The sequence below is a fragment of the Pipistrellus kuhlii genome, unplaced genomic scaffold (genome assembly GCF_014108245.1).
Source record: "Pipistrellus kuhlii isolate mPipKuh1 unplaced genomic scaffold, mPipKuh1.p scaffold_m20_p_31, whole genome shotgun sequence".
Classification (NCBI taxonomy): domain Eukaryota; kingdom Metazoa; phylum Chordata; class Mammalia; order Chiroptera; family Vespertilionidae; genus Pipistrellus; species Pipistrellus kuhlii.
The window spans coordinates 3,297,974-3,316,536 of record NW_023425531.1 but is presented as its reverse complement, the minus strand read 5'-3'; the positions used below and the strand labels follow the sequence as shown (position 1 = coordinate 3,316,536).

Genomic DNA, 18,563 nt, shown 5'->3' with positions numbered 1-18,563 from the left:
CACAGCCTCACTGCCTCACCCCCTCACTGCCTCACCCCCTCACTGCCTCACTCGCTCACTGCCTCAACCCCTCACTCCCTCACTCCCTCACCCCCTCACTGCCTCACTCCCTCACTCCCTCACTGCCTCACCCCCTCACTACCTCACCCCCTAACTCCCTCACCCCCTCACTGCCTCACTCCCTCACTGCCTCACAGCCTCACTCACTCACTGCCTCACTCCCTCACTGCCTCACTGCCTCACTCCCTCACTGCCTCACAGCCTCACTCACTCACCCCCTCACTGCCTCACTCCCTCACTGCCTCACAGCCTCACTCACTCACCCCCTCACTGCCTCACTCCCTCACTGCCTAACCGCCTCACTCCCTCACTCCCTCACTGCCTCACTCCCTCACTGCCTCACAGCCTCACTCACTCACCCCCTCACTGCCTCACTCCCTCACTGCCTCACCGCCTCACTCCCTCACCGCCTCACAGCCTCACTGCCTCACCCCCTCACTCCCTCACCCTCTCACTGCCTCACTCGCTCACTGCCTCAACCCCTCACTCCCTCACTGCCTCACCCCCTCACTGCCTCACCGCCTCACTCCCTCACTCCCTCACTGCCTCACTCCCTCACCACCTCACTCCCTCACCACCTCACTCCCTCACCGCCTCACTCCCTCACTCCCTCACTCCATCACTGCCTCACTCCCTCACTGCCTCACCCCCTCACCTCCTCACTCACTCACCCCCTCACTGCCTCACTCCCTCACTGCCTCACCCCCTCACTGCCTCACAGCCTCACTCCCTCACTCCCTCACTGCCTCAATGCCTCACTCCCTCACTGCCTCACTGCCTCACCCCCTCACCTCCTCACTCATTCACCCCCTCACTGCCTCATTGCCTCACTCCATCACTCCCTCACCACCTCACTCCCTCACTCCCTCACTCCCTCACTCCCTCACTCCCTCACCACCTCAACTCCTCACTCCCTCACCCCTCACTGCCTCACTCCCTCACTGCCTCACCCCCTCACTGCCTCACCCCCTCACTCCCTCACCCCCTCACTCCCTCACTCCCTCACTCCCTCACTCCCTCACTCCCTCACTGCCTCACTCCCTCACTCCCTCACTCCCTCACAGCCTCACTCCCTCACTCCCTCACCGCCTCACAGCCTCACTCCCTCACCCCCTCACTGCCTCACCCCCTCACTCCCTCACTGCCTCACCCCCTCACTCCCTCACTCCCTCACTGCCTCACTCCCTCACTGCCTCACTCCCTCACTGCCTCACTCCCTCACTCCTTCACTGCCTCATTGCCTCACTGCCTCACTCATTCACCGCCTCACTCCCTCACTCCCTCGCTGCCTAACTCCCTCACTCCCTCACCCCCTCACTCCCTCACCGCCTCACTCCCTCACCCCCTCACTGCCTCATTGCCTCACCGCCTCACTCCTTCACCGCCTCACTCCCTCACTCCCTCACTGCCTCACTGCCTCACTCCCTCACTCCCCCACTTCCTCACCCCTTCACCCCCTCACTGGCTGCTAAAATGCCAACCTCAGCAGGAAGACCTTCCGAGTCCTTTTACCCTAAGCAGCATCTCCGTGTCCCAACCCAGTCGCCTCAACCGCTTTGCTCTGTTGTCACCGTGGCTTACGGCCTCTCTGTTCGGAGCTTGTCGCTCCTGGTGCTGCTGTCCCCTCGCAGTGACGCAGCTGAGTCCTGAACCGTGGATGCCAGCACATAACACTGCATTAGCTCTGTCCATCGCAGTGCTGGTCGGACTCTTAGGGACACGGCTCCAGAGAGCCCGTCTTTCCAGCCAGGCTGCCTCCTCCGGGCACCGGTCTGGGGTGCAGAGAATGTGTGGCTCCAGAGGGTAAGTGTGAGGCAGGGGCTCCCTGGGGGGTGGGGGGCCTCCTAGCAGGAAGTCGCTGTGCGGCTCACCTGAGCCAGGCTAACAGCGGCTTGCTCCTGTAGATGCTCCTTACACTTTACATCGTTCCCTCATCGACCTTTCCAACAGTGCCTGTCCCTGCGAGAAGTAGGGTCCTCCCAGTGGGAGACACGTGCAGGGCACGAGGGCCTGCAGCTTAGTGATGGGGACCTGAGCCACGCAAGACGAGCACCCGCTGTGTCGCACGCTCTGGGCCCTCTCTGGGGCCCAAACCTCTCTCCTCACGCCCTGCATTGCCCCCCACTGAGAGGACACCTACTCCACACCACCAGGCCCGCGCTCCCATCCCGGAAGCACACACCGCCCAGCCGTCAGGAGTGATTTCAAAGTTAACGTATAGTTTCTAAAACCGTCAGTTACAAAGACATTGAACTTCTGCAAATATTCATCCCAGGTGACTGGTTTCTCAACACGCAGCTGAAATGGAAAACCGCTCCGCAGGCCCAGCCTAGCCTGGAGATGAGGTCTCCACCCAGTCCATTCACCACACCGAGCCCTTCCCCCACGGGTGCCACCAGGCGACCTGGGGACCACTGGAGGGAAAGGAGAAGACGGGAGGGAGGGCCTAGAGGCTGAGGGTCTAGTCTGGTCCGGTCAGTTGCAGCCCCCCATGTGCATTCCTGAGGCCTCAACTCCCCAGGTTTGGACTAGAGAGCACGCCCTTCCCCCTGCTCTGCCAAGTCCCCGTATGACGTGAACCACTGCTCTCTGACTGTTTTTCTTTCTTTCTTCCTTTCTCTCTTTCTTTCTTTCTTTCTTTTTTTTTATTTTATATTTTATTGATTTTTCTTACAGAGAGGAAGGGAGAGGGATAGAGAGCTAGAAACATTGATGAGAGAGAAACATCGACCAGCTGCCTCTTGCACACCCCCTACCGGGGATGTGCCCGCAACCAAATGCACATGCCCTTGACGGGAATTGAACCTGGGACCCTTCAGTCCCCAGACCGACGCTCTACCACTGAGCCAAACCGGTTTCGGCTGACTGTTTTTCTTAGCACCAACTCCCTTACTCGGACATTTTATTTTAAAAGCAAACTTTAGTCACCTTTGGAGCATAATAATGAGCAACTCATGGAAACTGTTCAACAACAGGACAGATCCAGCATTCATCCTGCCTTTCCCACGTGAACCGCACCCCTGGGGAAGCAGGCACAGAAGAGGGCGTCCCAGCCTTTCTATTAAAGGATTCAAACTAACAACTGCAGGAGGGGCTCTGCCCCATCCGTCCCTCACCCCCCTTAGGTGAGGAGGCCACGGTCTGGTTTAAGCAGGGACAAGGCTAAGCCGTTCGTACAGGGCGTGCTTGCTCTCAGAGTTGGAGTCACAGTCTACAGAGGCTAGTGCACAAATGTCCCCTCTCGGGGGTCACAGCTCTGAGCTCACACCTAGGGGTCCTCCGAGGGCTGTGTCCTCAGGAACCCCTCCTCCAAGGAGGTCCGGGCCACGTGGGGAAGGTACCGGACCCCCGCAAAGGGCCCGGAGGGCTGCCCACGGGCACGAGCCCAGGGCAGCGCATCTCTCAGCACCCTTCTCTGGCCCCAGGGTCCCTGCCATCATGGGAAGCACCGAACGCACTGACAGGCGGAGGTGGAGCGACCCCTCCCCCCCCCTCCGCCCCGTTACCATGGTCTGGAAGCAGGAGTGCAGCTGGGTCAGGAAGGGCGGCTTCCCGGGCAGGGCCAGCACCCGCTTCTCCACCATGGTGCACTCCACGTCGTCGTCCTGGATCACCACGTCCTTCTTCAGGATCTTCACGGCGTACAACTCGTCCGTGCCCTTCCGCTCGGACAGCATCACCTGGGGAGACACAGCAGGAGGCTGGGTGGGGGCCCGGACCGGGGGAGCTGTCCGTCACAGCCTCCCGGCTCTGTCCACGGGCTTCCACCGACACTGAACACCCACAGGCCTCACACTCGCAGTGGCTCCATCCATCACAGGCCGGTTCCAGAGCAGCGGCCACGGAGCGGGCCCTTCGGGATGCGGGTCAGCACCCAGCCATGGGGCTAAGGTAAGCCCGAGGGCAGGCATGTTTGCCTGTTTTGTTCCCTGGTGTAACCAAGACCCTGGCATAGCCCCTGGCCCATAGTAGGTGCTCAATAAATATTTGTGGGAAGAGGAGATTCCTGATCAAACGAAATATGGGGCTCTCATTCCCTTATTCTTTTAATAGTCATCACGAGCCTGTAAGCTCGGGAACGGCAATGAGCCGGCAGGAACATGCTCTGACTTTGTGCTCCGGAGCAGGGGAAAGACCTCAGACATGATCACAGGACGGTGAATGGGGTTTGTCAGTGCCTCTCCTGTTGTCCTGGGACCTCCATCCATGCAGCCTGGTCCGTCGGGGCAGGTAATCACTGGGTGGCTCAGGACACATCAATATTGCCACTGGTCAGGGCTGTGCCAGAGGGAGCCGTGACCAGCAGGTACCATTCCCTAGGAGCCTCTAAGGAAGAACCTTCTGATTGGGCAGTGGACCCACTTGGCCATAGCTGATTGGTAGATGGCCAGCCTAAGTTGAGCCAATCAGATTCTCTCCCTAAGAATTTGCAATTAGGAAACTCCAAGCAGTCAGTCCTGGCCCTGGGAGAACACAGAGCTGCCACAGTGGTTCCTTTCACCACCTGCGGGCGAAGAAGGACAGAACAGACGTGTGAGGAGGAGGAGGTCGGAGAATGAGCGGACGCCTCACTTCCCAGCTCCTGATTCCAGCCTCTCAGGAGGCTCACTTGTTTCCACTAGAAACCTCCCTATCCCTCCAATAAATCATCCTTCTCATTTAAATTAAATCAGTCTGGCTGCATTTATGTTTCTTAGAGAGCCTACAAGACAAGTTATTGCTGGAATAGCTCAAAATCTTAATGAAAATAAAAAATTCAGGAAGCCCTTTAACACAAGGCAAATTCCTTTCTTTTGTAAAAACTACATTTTTATCGATTTCAGCAAGGAAGAGAGAATAAGTGATACAAACGTCAATCATGAGAAAGAACCACTGATCACCTCCTCCAGCACACCTCACACTGAGGATTGAGCCCACAACCTGGGCAGGTGCCCCTGCCCGACTGGAAATCGAACTGCGACCTCTTGGTTCATAGGTTGATGCTCTACCACTGAGCCACACCAGTTGGCGCAAGTTCCTTTCTTTATAAAGAGACAGTGCCTCAGGCCTGCAAACTACCAGCACAGGGACTGGGAAAGGATCCTAACTGATAAACTCAGATGGTGCATCTGGGAGGCAGGCAGGCAGGCAGGCAGGCAGGCAGGCATTCGGGATCACCAGGCCACTAACTTGGCTGAAGAGGATCAGTGAGGTGCCATGAGCTGAGGTGGGCCTGGGAGAGAGAAGCTGAAGCCAGGTGTGCCGGCTGTGGGCCTTCAGGGGACCCCCGCCCATGCCTCTCTAGGGAGCGGCTTGTGGACAAGGCTGGGTGGGTGCAGGGCTGGGGGCTGACCCACTGCCAGGCCTGTCCCCCCCTCTCCTTCAGGGTTCCACCTCTCTGAGGGACCCTGCTCTGGAGCCGGCTCCTGCTTGGGTGCCACCCAGTCACTCGGAAGACCTGCTGGGTACTTGGGAGAGCTCAGTACTGCGCTTGGCAGGTGCCATGCCTGTGCCCCTGCCTCCGCCCCCATCCCTGCCGCACTGGCCGAGCTGCTCGCGCCCCTGACTCTGTTCCTGCAGCTGCACCTCGGATTCCAGGAGGTCTGAGGCAGAGCCTGCGCACTCCACATCTTCCATCAGAGCTCTGAGTACAGGGCCTTCCTGCCAGCCAGGCCCCTGGAGGCCGCAGGGAGCTGGCAAGAGCCCCAGCATAGCACTGAGCCAGGGGAGTGAGCATGGGGCAACACCGCCCGCCTGCTCTGCCGGGGCCCGCCACCCTCCGGAGGGGGTCTAGAGAGGATCTGGGTGCAGCTGGTTACAAAGTGAAGGTTAGCTTGGGCACCCTCCCTTGGCAGGTATCCTAACAAGCTAGTCCAAGTAAGACTGAGATGAAGACGTCACAGAGTCTGATCAGCTGGAAGCTGATATCTCATTAGAACCTAAAAATCACAGTAGGAACAAGTTCTGCTTGTTCAAACCCTAACTCTGCACTTACTGTGTGATCTTGGAGAGGTTGCTCAACCTCTCTGAGCCTCAGTGCCCTTATTCTTACAGGTGCATAACAATAGATCCTCCCTCATGTGAACAAGTGACATATGCAGGCACAGCTCAGTGCCCAGCACACAGCAGCCCACTGGTACAGCGGGAGCATAATTATGAGATTAAGAGGGACGTTCCTACTCTTGTGAGATGACGACAGACAGTGGACCAGAGCACAGACCAACACTCCTGGCATCTGTCTCAGGAGGTCCTCAGAGCCCGGAGCCAGAGGAAGGCCGTCCAGTCTGCCCAGAGGCGCCGGGCAGGGGCCTCCCAGAGGCGCCAGAGGGCTTCCGCGGGGCTGCATGCCCAGCACAGGCAGGACTTCCTGTGGAATCAGCAATCAGTCGGTCAACTTCTACAATCCCAAATTGGGGAGGGGCTGGGTGGCTTCCAGGCCCCACAGGCCGTCTTTTCTGGCACGGAGATTTGCCAGGGCCCTTCCTCAGACCAGGCAGGGGCAGGGGCTGGCCTCCGCCACCCTCCCGAGAAACAGGCCTGGCACGCGGGCAGGAGATCTTGCAGCAGCTGGAGGTGGGGCGAGATGCAGGCACCAGCCCGTTAGCTCACAGGGCACAGGGAGGGCGTGACACAGACAGAGCTCGGTGCACCTCCCGGCTCTCCCAGCTAAGGCTCCCCTCCCTGCAGGGTCCTCACATGGTCTGGGCCGTCTTTTCCAGCGTTGTGAAGTCACTTTTATCTAAGTCCTCTTGGAGACCCTAACTTCAAGTCTCCAGAGCGCACTCTGCCATTCAACCCCTGGTCAGATTTCCTAAGCACGTCCATCCACTCACACGTCACACTGACCCAACAGGAAGTCGTGCGGTTTGGGGGATCCAATGCCCTGCCTCTAGCAGCAAACAAATGAGCAGCCTGGAAACGACCTCCGGCCTCTGACGGCGCTGGAGCGGGCCTGCGCAGACTGGCTGATGGAAGAGGCGCTTCGGGAAGACTGAGAAGCGGGGGAGCGGGAGATGCTAATTGGGAGTTAATAGCGCGGATCTGGGCGGGCTGACTGCTGCGTGGACGCGACTTCATGCTGACTAGACAACCGAGAGCAGCTGCAGGGTGCCAGGCACAGCGTGGCCTTCCGCGAGTGATTGTGGGAGGTTTTCTAAACGTAAAACAAACTCCACACGGTTACACACTGCCGACTCCATCGACCTGACATCTGGGGAAGGCAACACCATGGAGACGGAAAACTCCCAGCGGCTGCCAGGGGTCAGGGTGGAGGAGTGACAGGCAGAGCAGAGAACGGGGCACTGGAGACACTCGCTGACACCACAGAGGACCCTGTTGTTATATCTGTCCCCGCGATGGGCACCACCAGCGTGACCTGAGGGGCGTGCGGACTCTGGGCGATGATATGAGTGCACTGCTCTTGGCGGGGGGTGGGGGGGTGGGGGGGAGTGCTGAAGGTGGGCATGGGTCTGTGCAACAGATAAACCGTTTTGAGGCCGGAAGTCAGGCTGACGGGTGACACGCTTTAAGTCCTTTATGTGATGTCATGTCAGCTTGGGTTTCATCAGGTTGGAGTTGGGCCGCTGGCAGAGCAGGCCCCGGGGAGTGAAGGTGCTTTGGCCTCCATCCCGATCTCAGGACTTGCTTTTGTGAAGCAAATGTCTCTGCACCCCCACCCCCATCTCCCAGTGCCCCCAGAAATGACTCGCAGTGATGGCGGAGGGAGGAGCAGGCAGGAGAGCCAAGCCTGGAAGGAGCTTCTGTGCTTTATGGAGCAGTTTGGTGGGCCTAAGAGAAGTGTTTCACTGTTGGTTGGGAAACGCAGAAGAACGACCATCTCAAAACTCTGGCTGTGTCACTTCCGGCCACTGGTGCAGGGAACTGGTAGGACAGAACCGAGAGGCACCGGTGACACAGAATTGTCCTTGTGAGCTCAAATCACTGCTGCCGACCCGTGTGTGTAGTCCATCTCCTTTGGTTCATCTGCTCTGTTACACACAACTAGGCAGTTAAAATAAACAGATTTAACGTCACTGTGTTTACATGGTCCCGGTTACAGACCATTAACTGACGCCTTCAGGAAAGAAGATGCGGTGAAGCGCACAGGCCCGCCCCTCATCCATTTCAACAAAGAGCTGCACTCAGGAAGCCCCTCCTGCAATCTGCCCCGCCCTGTGTGCCAACGCTCGCAGGTGCGGATGCCGGGCGGTGTGGGTGCGAGCAGGGCTGAGCGGTGAGCAGTGCGGCCTTGGCCTGTGGGCAGGAGCCAGCTGCGGGTGTGAGCCGCACCCCCTGCTGGGGGGCAGGCTCCAGGCTCCAGTTCCACCCTCTGCTCTCTGGGCTCCTCAAGAAAGTGGAGACAACAGCGCCCCCGCCCCAAGGTCACTGCAGATCCCATGAACGGTGCATGTGACACACTGAAGACACGTCCTCAGGGCTCAAAGCCCATCACCCGCCTGCGGTGGTTCCAGGGAGGCCTGTCATAACGGGAAGGGGATGGTGTAAGGGGAGTTGCAATAAGCGAGGCTCATTTATTCACATTCACCATCCACGTCTGCACGTCCAGCACATGTGCCCGGCGCTGGCCGGCTACTCCCTCCAGGTTTCCGCTGTTGGGATTGTTTTAGGTGATGGCCGTGCTGATGTGAGTCAGGGACTCATCGCAGAGAGCTCTGAGCCTCTGAACCAGCTCGGGGGCTGCAGGCAAGATAGCTGCACGGCGGGCGCAGACCTGACAGCTGAGTGACGGGACCAGGGGCTGGGAATTACCACCTGGGACAGTTTCCATGTTGACAGGCGCCAGCTGGCCCTTCAATGAAGGCCCAGGTTTAACTTTGGATTGTTTTCCCCAGAGCCAGGCCACGTTTTAAAGAGCATGCAGACTTAACTCCTGTGTTTGCCACCTGCGTTCCAGTCCCTGGGCCAGCCTCCCTCAGGGCTGGGTGGAAAGTGCACCCCCCCCCCCCCCCCCGACCTTGGCCAGTTGAATCACGTTTCCTCTGAGCCACCGCTGCTCTTTCCTGGGACTTAGCTCTAGGTGCTCTCAGCCCGCGGGGGACAGACGCTGAGAGCCGAGAGCAGCAGACGTAGGGGAGGTGGTGTGAGGCAGGGCCAGAAGCAGGTGTCAGGCTGGGGCAGGACAGACCGTGGCTGTGGGGCTTCTAGAAGCCCTTGCCTCCCCATGCACGCCTGCCCTGCCCCTGGTGCTGGGAGACACACAGAAGCATGCCATGTCCTCCCAGTGAGCGGTTCGCCCTCACTGTAAGCCCCAGGGTCCAGGCACCTCCCTTTCGTTATTCCATTGTCTCTGTTGGGAAAAGGGACCCTTAGATGTTCTTGCCTGTCATTTACAGTGTACTCAGGAGCGGAGGCAGGGCCGAAGAGCCGAGCCAGGGAAAAGGGCCCGGAAGAACTGGCAGAGTGAGAGGACCTCGCAGGATTTGGGGAGATGAGTTGGCAAAAATACACAGCAATCAGAATCGCATATGAAAGACTGGGGCTGGGAGGAGCGTGCTGTAATCGGGATGGGACCAAAGAGAAGTCCGGAAGCAAGATCAGACAGCAAATGTGAACTCGTTCTGGGGGCGGGCGTGGGGGGGGGGTCAAAGCTGCAGCGGCAAAGGCTGCGGAGCTTCTGTGAGCCTGTGATCCAGGAGCTTGGGGGGAGGGGGGGCGGCAGGCAGGGCACAGCAGGTGATGAAGGGACAGGCTTGTCTGCAGGGTTATAACCATGCCTGATATGAACAGAAATGTGGCAAAAACACTTCATGTTCTTACAAATACAATAGTAACCGAAGGTCCAAATTTTCATTGTGAGTGTAAGATCTTAAGACAGTTTTCCATAAAATGTGGTACCTGTACTATGAGCAAAATTACTTAAAAAAAAATAAATTCTCTTAAAGCACACTAAAATCCTATAATAAAAGCCTGATATGCTAAGTGTCCGATCGTCTGGTCATCCGTTCAACCAATCAAAGTGTAATATGCTAATGATATACTAAGGCTGCTCAACCACTCACTATGACATGCACTAGGGAGCAGACAGTTGATTGGTCAACCAGCCACTATGATGTGCACTGACCACCAGGGGATAGATGCTCCACTTGATAGGTTAGCTGGCTGATCAGGACTGAGCCTCTCCCCTGCCAACCTCTAGCGTCTCTCCCCGCCCCCAATCATGCACCAGTGGGGTCCCTCAACCTGACCTGCACCTCTTGCAATCCAGGAAAAGGGACAGACCCCTCCTCAAGTGCACAAACTTCATGCACCAGACCTCCAGTAAACATATAACAGACATATCAAGCCTGTGGTTTCACCAATATTACTGCTTTGGGCAATTCTAAGAGCAAGAAAAGGAAGTCTTCCCTAGATGGGTTGCTCAATTGGTCAGGGTCTTGTCCCATACACCAAAGGGTTGAGGGTTCAATTTCCAATCAGGGCACACACCTAGGTTTTATCTTCAATCTCTGATCAGGGCATGTATAGGAGGCAACCCATCAATGTTTCTCTCTCACATCAATGCCTCTCTCTCTCTCTCTCTCTCTCTCTCTCTCTCTCTCTCTCTCTCTCTCTCTCTCTCTCTCTCTTCTCCCTGTCTCTCCCCCATTCCCTTCCACCCATCTTCCCCCCCCCCCCCCAAATCAATAAAAACATATTCTTGGGTATTTTTTAAAAAGGAAAATAAAAGGAAGTCAACTACATCAACTTAAAGAAAATATTTAAGGTAGTATAAATGAGGCATGTATATGGCAAAAAGTAAACAGGTGTATGAATAACAAATATTTATGAAACTTATCCAAGGCTCTACTCAACCTGTTGCCTGTGAATTTTGAGCTACAGGAGTTGGATCAGCACCTTGGAGAGCACACGCGCTGAGTCTGGGAGGGCCGCAGCCTGCCCCTTGGCCTTCTTAGTGACCCTCGGGCCCTCAAGCACTGAAGAAGGCTGGGCTTTGTTTTCACCACTCAGCTGCTGATTTTAGAGCTTCTTAGATGCATACAGAGCAACAGGCCCGGATGGGACTTTTTGAGATGATAAATGTAACACATGAGCCCCAGCTTCTAAAGGGGCTCCACTTTTTCCTTTCATACACTAACCTCCTATTTGATTCATCCCCAGCTTATGCTGAGCTGCAGGAAGGCAGCACTAACCCCTGGAATGTTCCATGATTTGAACACAAGTAATATCACTGGGAGGGGGGGCTTGAAGTCTTCTGCATGTGGGTGTGATAGATTGGGAGGTTTTTTTTTTGTTTTGTTTTTTTTTAAATATATTTTTTTATTGATTTTGTACAGAGAGAAAGGGAGAGAGATAGAGAGTCAGAAACATCGATGAGAGAGAGTCATCGATCAGCTGCCTCTTGCACACCCCCTACCGGGGATATGCCTGCAACCATGGTACATGCCCCTGACCGGAATCGAACCCGGGACCCTTCAGTCCCCAAGCCGATGCTCTATCCATTGAGCCAAACCGGTCTCGGCTAGATTGGGAGTTTTAAAGGGGAAAGCAGAAGGTCTTTGCTGTCCCCAAGAAAAACTCCAACAGCAGCTGAAAAGCAGAGCGTGTAGCTGAGAGATTAGCTTCCCTTGCATGAGGGAAGGTCATGCAACTAAGTTCTCTCTACCAGTGGGTCAGCAGTACCTTTTCCAAATTAAGACTTTTCAGAAGCAAATTGAACCTTTTCCATACTCTATTTCCCCTCTGCCTCTAAATGAAGACAGACAGAACGAGGCCATAGGCATGAGATGGAAGGAACCTGGGTCCCTTAACCACCACATGGAGAATGTGGGCGAGGCCAGAAACACCCACCTGGTTCTGATACATGAGTGAAAAGGAAGCTCCCATGGTGTCTGAGCCAGTATACGTGGGGCGGGGCGGGGACGGGGTTGGGGGAGGGGGTAGCTACAAAGGAGCCTAGTGCCCTGGCCACACCCAGATCAACCAAGCCTGGCTGGGCTCTGACCAGGAAGAGACCTCCACATGCTCCCTCCCTGGTCTGTGTCCTGCCAATCCTCCAGATATCGCTCGAGTCCCTTCGGCCTAGAGGCCTTCCCTGCCTTCAGCAAGGCCACCCCTACTCTGTAGGCACTCTCAGCGTATCTGACTCAGTGGCACATCACGTCTGTGTGAGTTTTTAGATTAGGGGTGTCGAACTCAATCAGAGAAGGGGCCAAAATCTAAAATCCAGCCTAAATCGCGGGCCGAATGGATTACTGAACAGTCATAAACTGTCATTGTGATGGAAACGCAGCGGAGTGCAGTGATGACAGCGCGGTGCGGGCCACATTGCAAGGCCTGGCGGGACGGATTTGGCCCGCGGGCCTTGTGTTTGACACATGTGTTTTAGATTAATACGTACATCCTCACAAGGTTTTCAAAGTACATGTTTTACAAAACTCATCGCTATATTTATTTGTGTCCTTCATTGTATGTAAATTTCCTCTTAAAATAGTTAAAAACAAATACTGAATTCTGGCTCAATGATATGCATGCTGAAGAGTTTAGGGGAACAGTGTACCAACATCTGCAACTTGCTTTGAAATGCATTAAAATGTGGGGGGTAGCAGCTGCCCTGGGGTGCTCTCCCCTTTAAGGGGTGTGATTTATCTGCCTAACCAGACTGCAAAATGTGAAACTCGGGCACATAAAAATAAAGCCACATCCATGTAAAACCTCGGTTGACAAAACTACTTGTTTTGAAGGATCACAGAGGTTTTTGTTACCCAGTTGTTTTCATGGCATACTGTTGTAGTCATTTATTTGATGCCATATCCCCAGTCTGAAACTGAACTTTCAATTATTATAACAGTTTCCAAGCAGACATATCATCTAAACTCGCTCATTCCCTCACTGCTCCCCAATGGCCCGCTCTCCCATCTCTCCATCCCCTCCCCCAGCCCCAACCCTTTCCATCAGGCCCTCTGGAGCTTCCATTCCTCAATAAAAACCTCTCCAACCTACACTGTTAACTTTGGAGGTACAAGGCTAAGAATAAAAATGTACATTTATACTTTTTAAATTAACATAGAGACACTGCAAAGATGCAAACTAAATGAACAAAAGTGTTAACCTATGGAGGGCAGTAGCAGGGTGGGGCCACGAAAAGATGCAAACTTGGGTGGGAGTAAGATTTCAAAATAGTTACCCTTTAAATATAATTTTAATGAGGAACCAGGGATGTATTGCTTGCTAAAAATATAATTTAAAAAACTTTCCAAAAGCCTCATCCAATGAGAACTCTTCATTTAGGCCACATTCTTCCATGTCATCACGGAAACCGCCTCGACTTTGGATCCAAATGCCTGTTCTTAGCATTTTAAATCTCTTGACCACCTCCATTTGTTTTTCAGCCCCAGGCCTCCACACTCCTTCTTTCTCGTCATGTTACCACCTTCCTCCTGCTCCGACTTCCTCCCAGACCGGTCTAGACACTGTCTGCATCCATTTATCTGTTCTGCTTTTACTGACAATCTGCCGGAGGTGGGCTCCCGTGGATCTGCATTGGGCATCCCCCATCCCAGAATCCTTACCTCCCTCATTACTGTAAACTCCTCCCACCACCCACGTCTCCACATCTAGGCTGCTCAGAGCTGCTGGCAAAGAGCATGCAGTGGGTGGACCAGGGTCATTACCAACTTCTTCCTGAGTACGTGGGACTGCTCAGCAACCCTACTGCATGCTCCTGCTCTCAGCACCCATCCCATGAGAGGCTGTTCCCGCGTGGGCCAGACCCCCACTGGGCCCGATCCCCACCTGGGCCCCAGAGAGAAAACCTAGCATTCAGTCTCGGCCCTGACTCAACGCCATCCACAGGCGCTGGGAGTACAGTGGTGAACACGACCGAGAAGGTCCCTGCTCTTGTGCAGATCAGATCTTAGGAGAAGGAGAAAGACAAACAATATAAGCAAGAACATAGCTTCGGGTGATGGGTGCTAGGAGAGTTAAATAAAGTGAAGAATGAATGAGTGGCTCTCTGGGGAGGTAGGCAGGGAAGGCTTCCCGAAAGAGATGACCTCGAAGTCGAGTTGGGAATGACAAGAAGGAGCCAGCCATGCACCACAAACCCGCTAAGGCAGAAGGAGCTTTGTCAGTTTCACAATCCCAAGAACCACCAAGCAGAGTGGGTGGCAAGAGGAAGAAAAGGAAGTCATTGAGTGGGGTTTATATCAAGAGCCATTATTAAGAATGATGTAAGCCAACCCAGCCGGCGTGGCTCAGTGGTTGAGTGCTGACCTATCGACCAGGAGATCACAGTTCAAATCCCAGTCAGGGTACATGCCTGGGTTTCGAGTTTGATCTCCAATGCAGGGCATGCAGGAGGCAGCCAGTCAATGATTCTCTCTCATCAAAGATGTTTCTATCTCTTTCTCCTCTTCCTTCCTCTCTGAAATCAATAAAAATATACGTTAGAAAAAAAGAATTATGTAATCCACGACATAGTGTAGAATTTATTCTAATTGTGAAGAGATGTCATTGGAGTGTTGCAAACAGGGGAGTGCCTTGACCTAATGTAGTGTTTTAAGAAATGACTCTGGCTGCTACATGGGAGGGGTGGAAGCTGGAAAGAGTGAGGAACCTCTGCAGCAGGCCAGGGGCGCACACGGTTAGCGCAGGTTGCATCAGGGAGTGTGGAGAGAAGTCAGTGCACAGCGTGCTCTGGGAAGCAGGTGCCAGGACTCACCAGCTGACTCACAGCTGGCGTACAACCAGCGTGAGGGCAACTCAAGGATAACTCATATCGTCACTTAGGCTACTGAAATGGGAAAGAAACTTGTATTCTTTGCACACCCACGTTCATGGTATGAGATTTATACTAGACATATTTGTGGCACAAAAGGGTTTAAAAGGCTCAACACAACACTAAACAAGTAGGGAATACTTATCATACCATCTGAAGTTCAGTAAAACAGCTCTCCAGGCATCTATAAAAGCATCCAGAACCACTCTACAAGGCCTTCAACTGTGCTGCTATATGAAAGGAATTTTCTCCATTCTTGGCTGCAAGGGTGATCTTTTCCAAAAGGCAAATCTGATTGTGTCACTTTTCTGCTTAAAATCTCTCTGAGGCTCTCCACTGCACTGTGAGTAAAGTCCAAAGTCCCACCCTGGCTCATAAGGCTGTGCACGACCAGGCCCTGCCCATCTATTCAACTCACATCCTACTACCTCCCTCATTCATGACATTTTGGCCCCAGCTCCTTCTGATGATTCCTAAAATGTGCCAAGCCCTCCCTACCCCAGGACCTTTGCACATGCTGTTCTTGCCTAGCTCTTTGAATGTTTAGCTTGTTCATTCTCATCCTCAGGTCTCAGTTTGTATGTCACCTTCTCAGACACATGTGTTTGCCTTTTTAGTAATTTTTCTCTGGAGCAGGTATGACCATCAAACCACACTGTACCTTGCCAAAGCTGCCTTTCCCAAGCACCATCAGGAAGTTAAAATCACTCAGCTTCATCCGGTCCCTGTTCCCATTGTTGTCAAATTTGGCTATGGTGTTGGTGGTTTTTTCTTCTGGAGTCTTGGGTGTCTGGCCGATCTTGGCCCTCTGGAGGGGGAAACACAAGACACATCGTTAAAGTTTGATGATGCCTTTGTAGGAAGACACATATAGACATTCCTGCCACTCACACAACCCTGTCCCATGAAAACCATGGCCAACATCCCACTCTGCAAGGCCAGAACCTGGAGGCCATCCTTGGCACCTCCATTTCTCTTGGAGCCCTCACATCTCACCAGGAGCAGTCACCTTTTCCTCCTCGTGGCCTCTAGAATTCATCTTCTTTCCATCTCCACCAACATCACCTGCCATCAGTTCTCACCTGGACAGTCACCTTGGTTCCCTCCACACTGGGCTTCACATGCAGCCAGAGCAAGTTTCCACTTCCTCACACCCAACTGAGTCACCACCTGCTTAAAATGCTTCAGTGGTGACTCCTTTTTAGGATAAAGACCTTGGAGCGTGTACTGGCCAATTTGGCCCAGCATGATTGGGCCCTACCTGCCTCTCCCACCACATCACTCCTTGAGTGCTTCTTCCCTGCAACCCAGCTTCATCCTTTCACCTCCCACCTCAGGGCCTTTGCACATGCTCTTGCTTCTCTATGGATGGCTATTCTTTCTCCTTCCTTCTTTTATCAATGTTACCCCAGTTTTACTTCCTCAGGCAAGTTCTCCTTGATTCCCTGTGTCTGAACTAGGTATTCCTATTTGCTCCCTTCATTCATTTCACCTCCCATTTTTACTGGATGATAACTGGCTGTTTACTTTTCCCCCAGGCACACTGAAAACAGTGGGGGCACAGACTATGTCTCATTCTCCATAGTTTCCCTGACAACAAATATAGTTTCTGGTTAAATGAATAAATGGATGGGTAAGGCCCATGTTTGTCCTCAGTGCAATGGGGGAGGGACCTGCTTTTGTGAGGAGTAAAATAATGACTCATATGGCAGCAAATGCTCTGGAACAAGGAGAGATAAGACCTGCAGCTGCCAGGGCCTTGTTACTGGATTGCTTCTAGGAGTGAGAAAATTGTGGCATTAAAAGCTCAGCTTAGAATCCCAACTCTGGCAGTGGACAAGCTATGTAATTCTGGCTCACAACACTCCTCCACCAAACACCCCAGACTTTCCTGTCTCTGTCAGAGAAACAGGAAAAGTCCACAGAAAACCTGGCTCCTCTTCACCCTCTTATTTCAGCCCCTTCTCCTTGCTATGACCACATGGCATCATTGCTGTTCTCTGAAAGCCCCAAACACATTCTTTTCACTTTGCACTTTCTGTCTCCTGCACCTGGAGGTCTTTCTCCAGAGCTACCTCACCTCTGAGAAAGCTCTTCCCCCAGTGCCTGACATGAAATAGTTCTCAGCGATCTCCCTCCCCTTATTTACTTTTTCTTCATTTCACTTATCACCACCTTACAAACTAGATATGTACTTGTTTCTTAACTTATTGTCTTTCTCCTCACACTAGAACACAAGATCCACGAGGACTGCCCGCCTCCACAGAGAGGCACTTACTTGCATTTGCTTTCTAAATCTCAGTTCCCTTCCCAAGAAAATGAGTTAATGACATGAGATAATGTATCACAACATTCTCAGCACCATTCCTGTCACTTTATAGATGCTCAATGGATGGTAGACATTATTATTGTTGCATTACTCACTTGTCTTTATTAGACAAAGAGGCAACAAAAAATTTTCCATGGGGTTTAATATCATTCAAGAAATACTTACTGAGTGCCTGCTATCAATACATGCCAGTTATTGCCCTAGATCCCAAGGCTCCATGAGGAAGCAAAGCAGATACAGATGCTCAAAGAATTTGCATCCCAGCAGGAATTGGGTCCTCTGCACAAAATGTATTTAGGAGTTATCCAGGTAAAGAATTTGGAGTCAGCAGCAGAATGCCTTTACTGAGCCAACAACAAGACACACTCAAAGGACTAAAGTCTGGCTGGAGCACTGAAGGCAAGGCAGACGTGGCCTGGGAGGCAGCCAGGAGCTGAGAAAGCCTTGCACACACTATCAAGAAGTCTGGGCTGATGTGAGCACAGCAGGATTTCACAGGGCCCTGGGGAGAGCACTCTCAGTTTAGGGAAGGAACTCAGAGGAGGCCAGTTTGAAACCTTTAAGAAGTGACTGCAGTCATCACGGTGAGAAACGGCAGGCCTGACTCAGTGTCTGCAGTGTGGAGGGAAAGACGTGGGAGACAGACTTCTCAGGGCTGGACAGGGACCGGGTGAGGGAGGTCAGGCGTGAAGGACAGCTCCACTTCTGTGTGGAGTACCTGGGAGGGTGGTGGCGCTTTTCAGTGAGATGGGAAGGGGAGGAGGGGAAACTTTGGCGTGTGAGTGGAAGCGGGGAAGAGGTGGCTAGTCTGATTTCAGTCAGTGAGATTCCCCCTTCCTTCGAGCCTTAAAACTGCCAGGTGTAGGGCTTCTTTACAGGTGGTTCTACCAGCATTCTGCTTGTCATGATGACAAAACATCCACCATTTTTTCGTTTTAATGTCTTAAAGGTTGAGGTGGATAGAGTGAAATGCATAAATCTTAGGTGCACTAAGGCTGCCTTTTCACATCTGTGGCTCAGAGGCCTGGAACTTGGCGCTCAGGGGAAAGCGAGCACTGGAAGCGCTCGGAGCGAGGACTGAGTTAGTGCTGTTTACGGCCGCGCAGGGGAGAGTGAAGGCGCTTCGGCAGCTTCCGGGTTCCTTTCGGGTGACTAACACCTGTCCTGGTGTAAGCTGGCTCCTCAGCCACCCCCACCCCTACAAGGAGCTCCGCAGGCCCCGGACCCAGATGTGGAGGCAGAAGGCCCTGTAGATGCTCCGACCCACACACAGCCCTTCCCGAGCCCGGAGCACTCTGGGCGAGCTTTATTCCAACGGGGAAGCTGACATCTGAGTGCTGTGACTTGCCAGATGCCATTCTAAATGCGTTATCTCAGTCAACCCTCCCGCAGCCTATGAGGCAAGAAGTGCCAAGTCCCCAGTTGACAGCTGAAGAGTCAAAAGCTCAGAGATATCAA

The 18,563-nt window shown here is 53.5% G+C and overlaps 1 protein-coding gene across 2 annotated transcripts in view; it reads right to left on the bottom strand.

Annotated features, from left to right (window-relative positions):
- The window catches only part of PRKCB (protein kinase C beta), a 267,227-nt gene that overhangs the window by 40,159 nt on the left and 208,505 nt on the right, over nucleotides 1-18,563 (bottom strand). For both annotated transcript variants that reach the window (XM_036460211.2, XM_036460210.2), the window contains exons 9-10: nucleotides 15,438-15,584; nucleotides 3,567-3,740 (exon numbers count right to left, since the gene is read on the bottom strand). In XM_036460211.2, coding sequence (XP_036316104.1) covers nucleotides 3,567-3,740; nucleotides 15,438-15,584 — 321 coding nt within the window. The remainder of the gene's footprint in view (nucleotides 1-3,566; nucleotides 3,741-15,437; nucleotides 15,585-18,563) is intronic.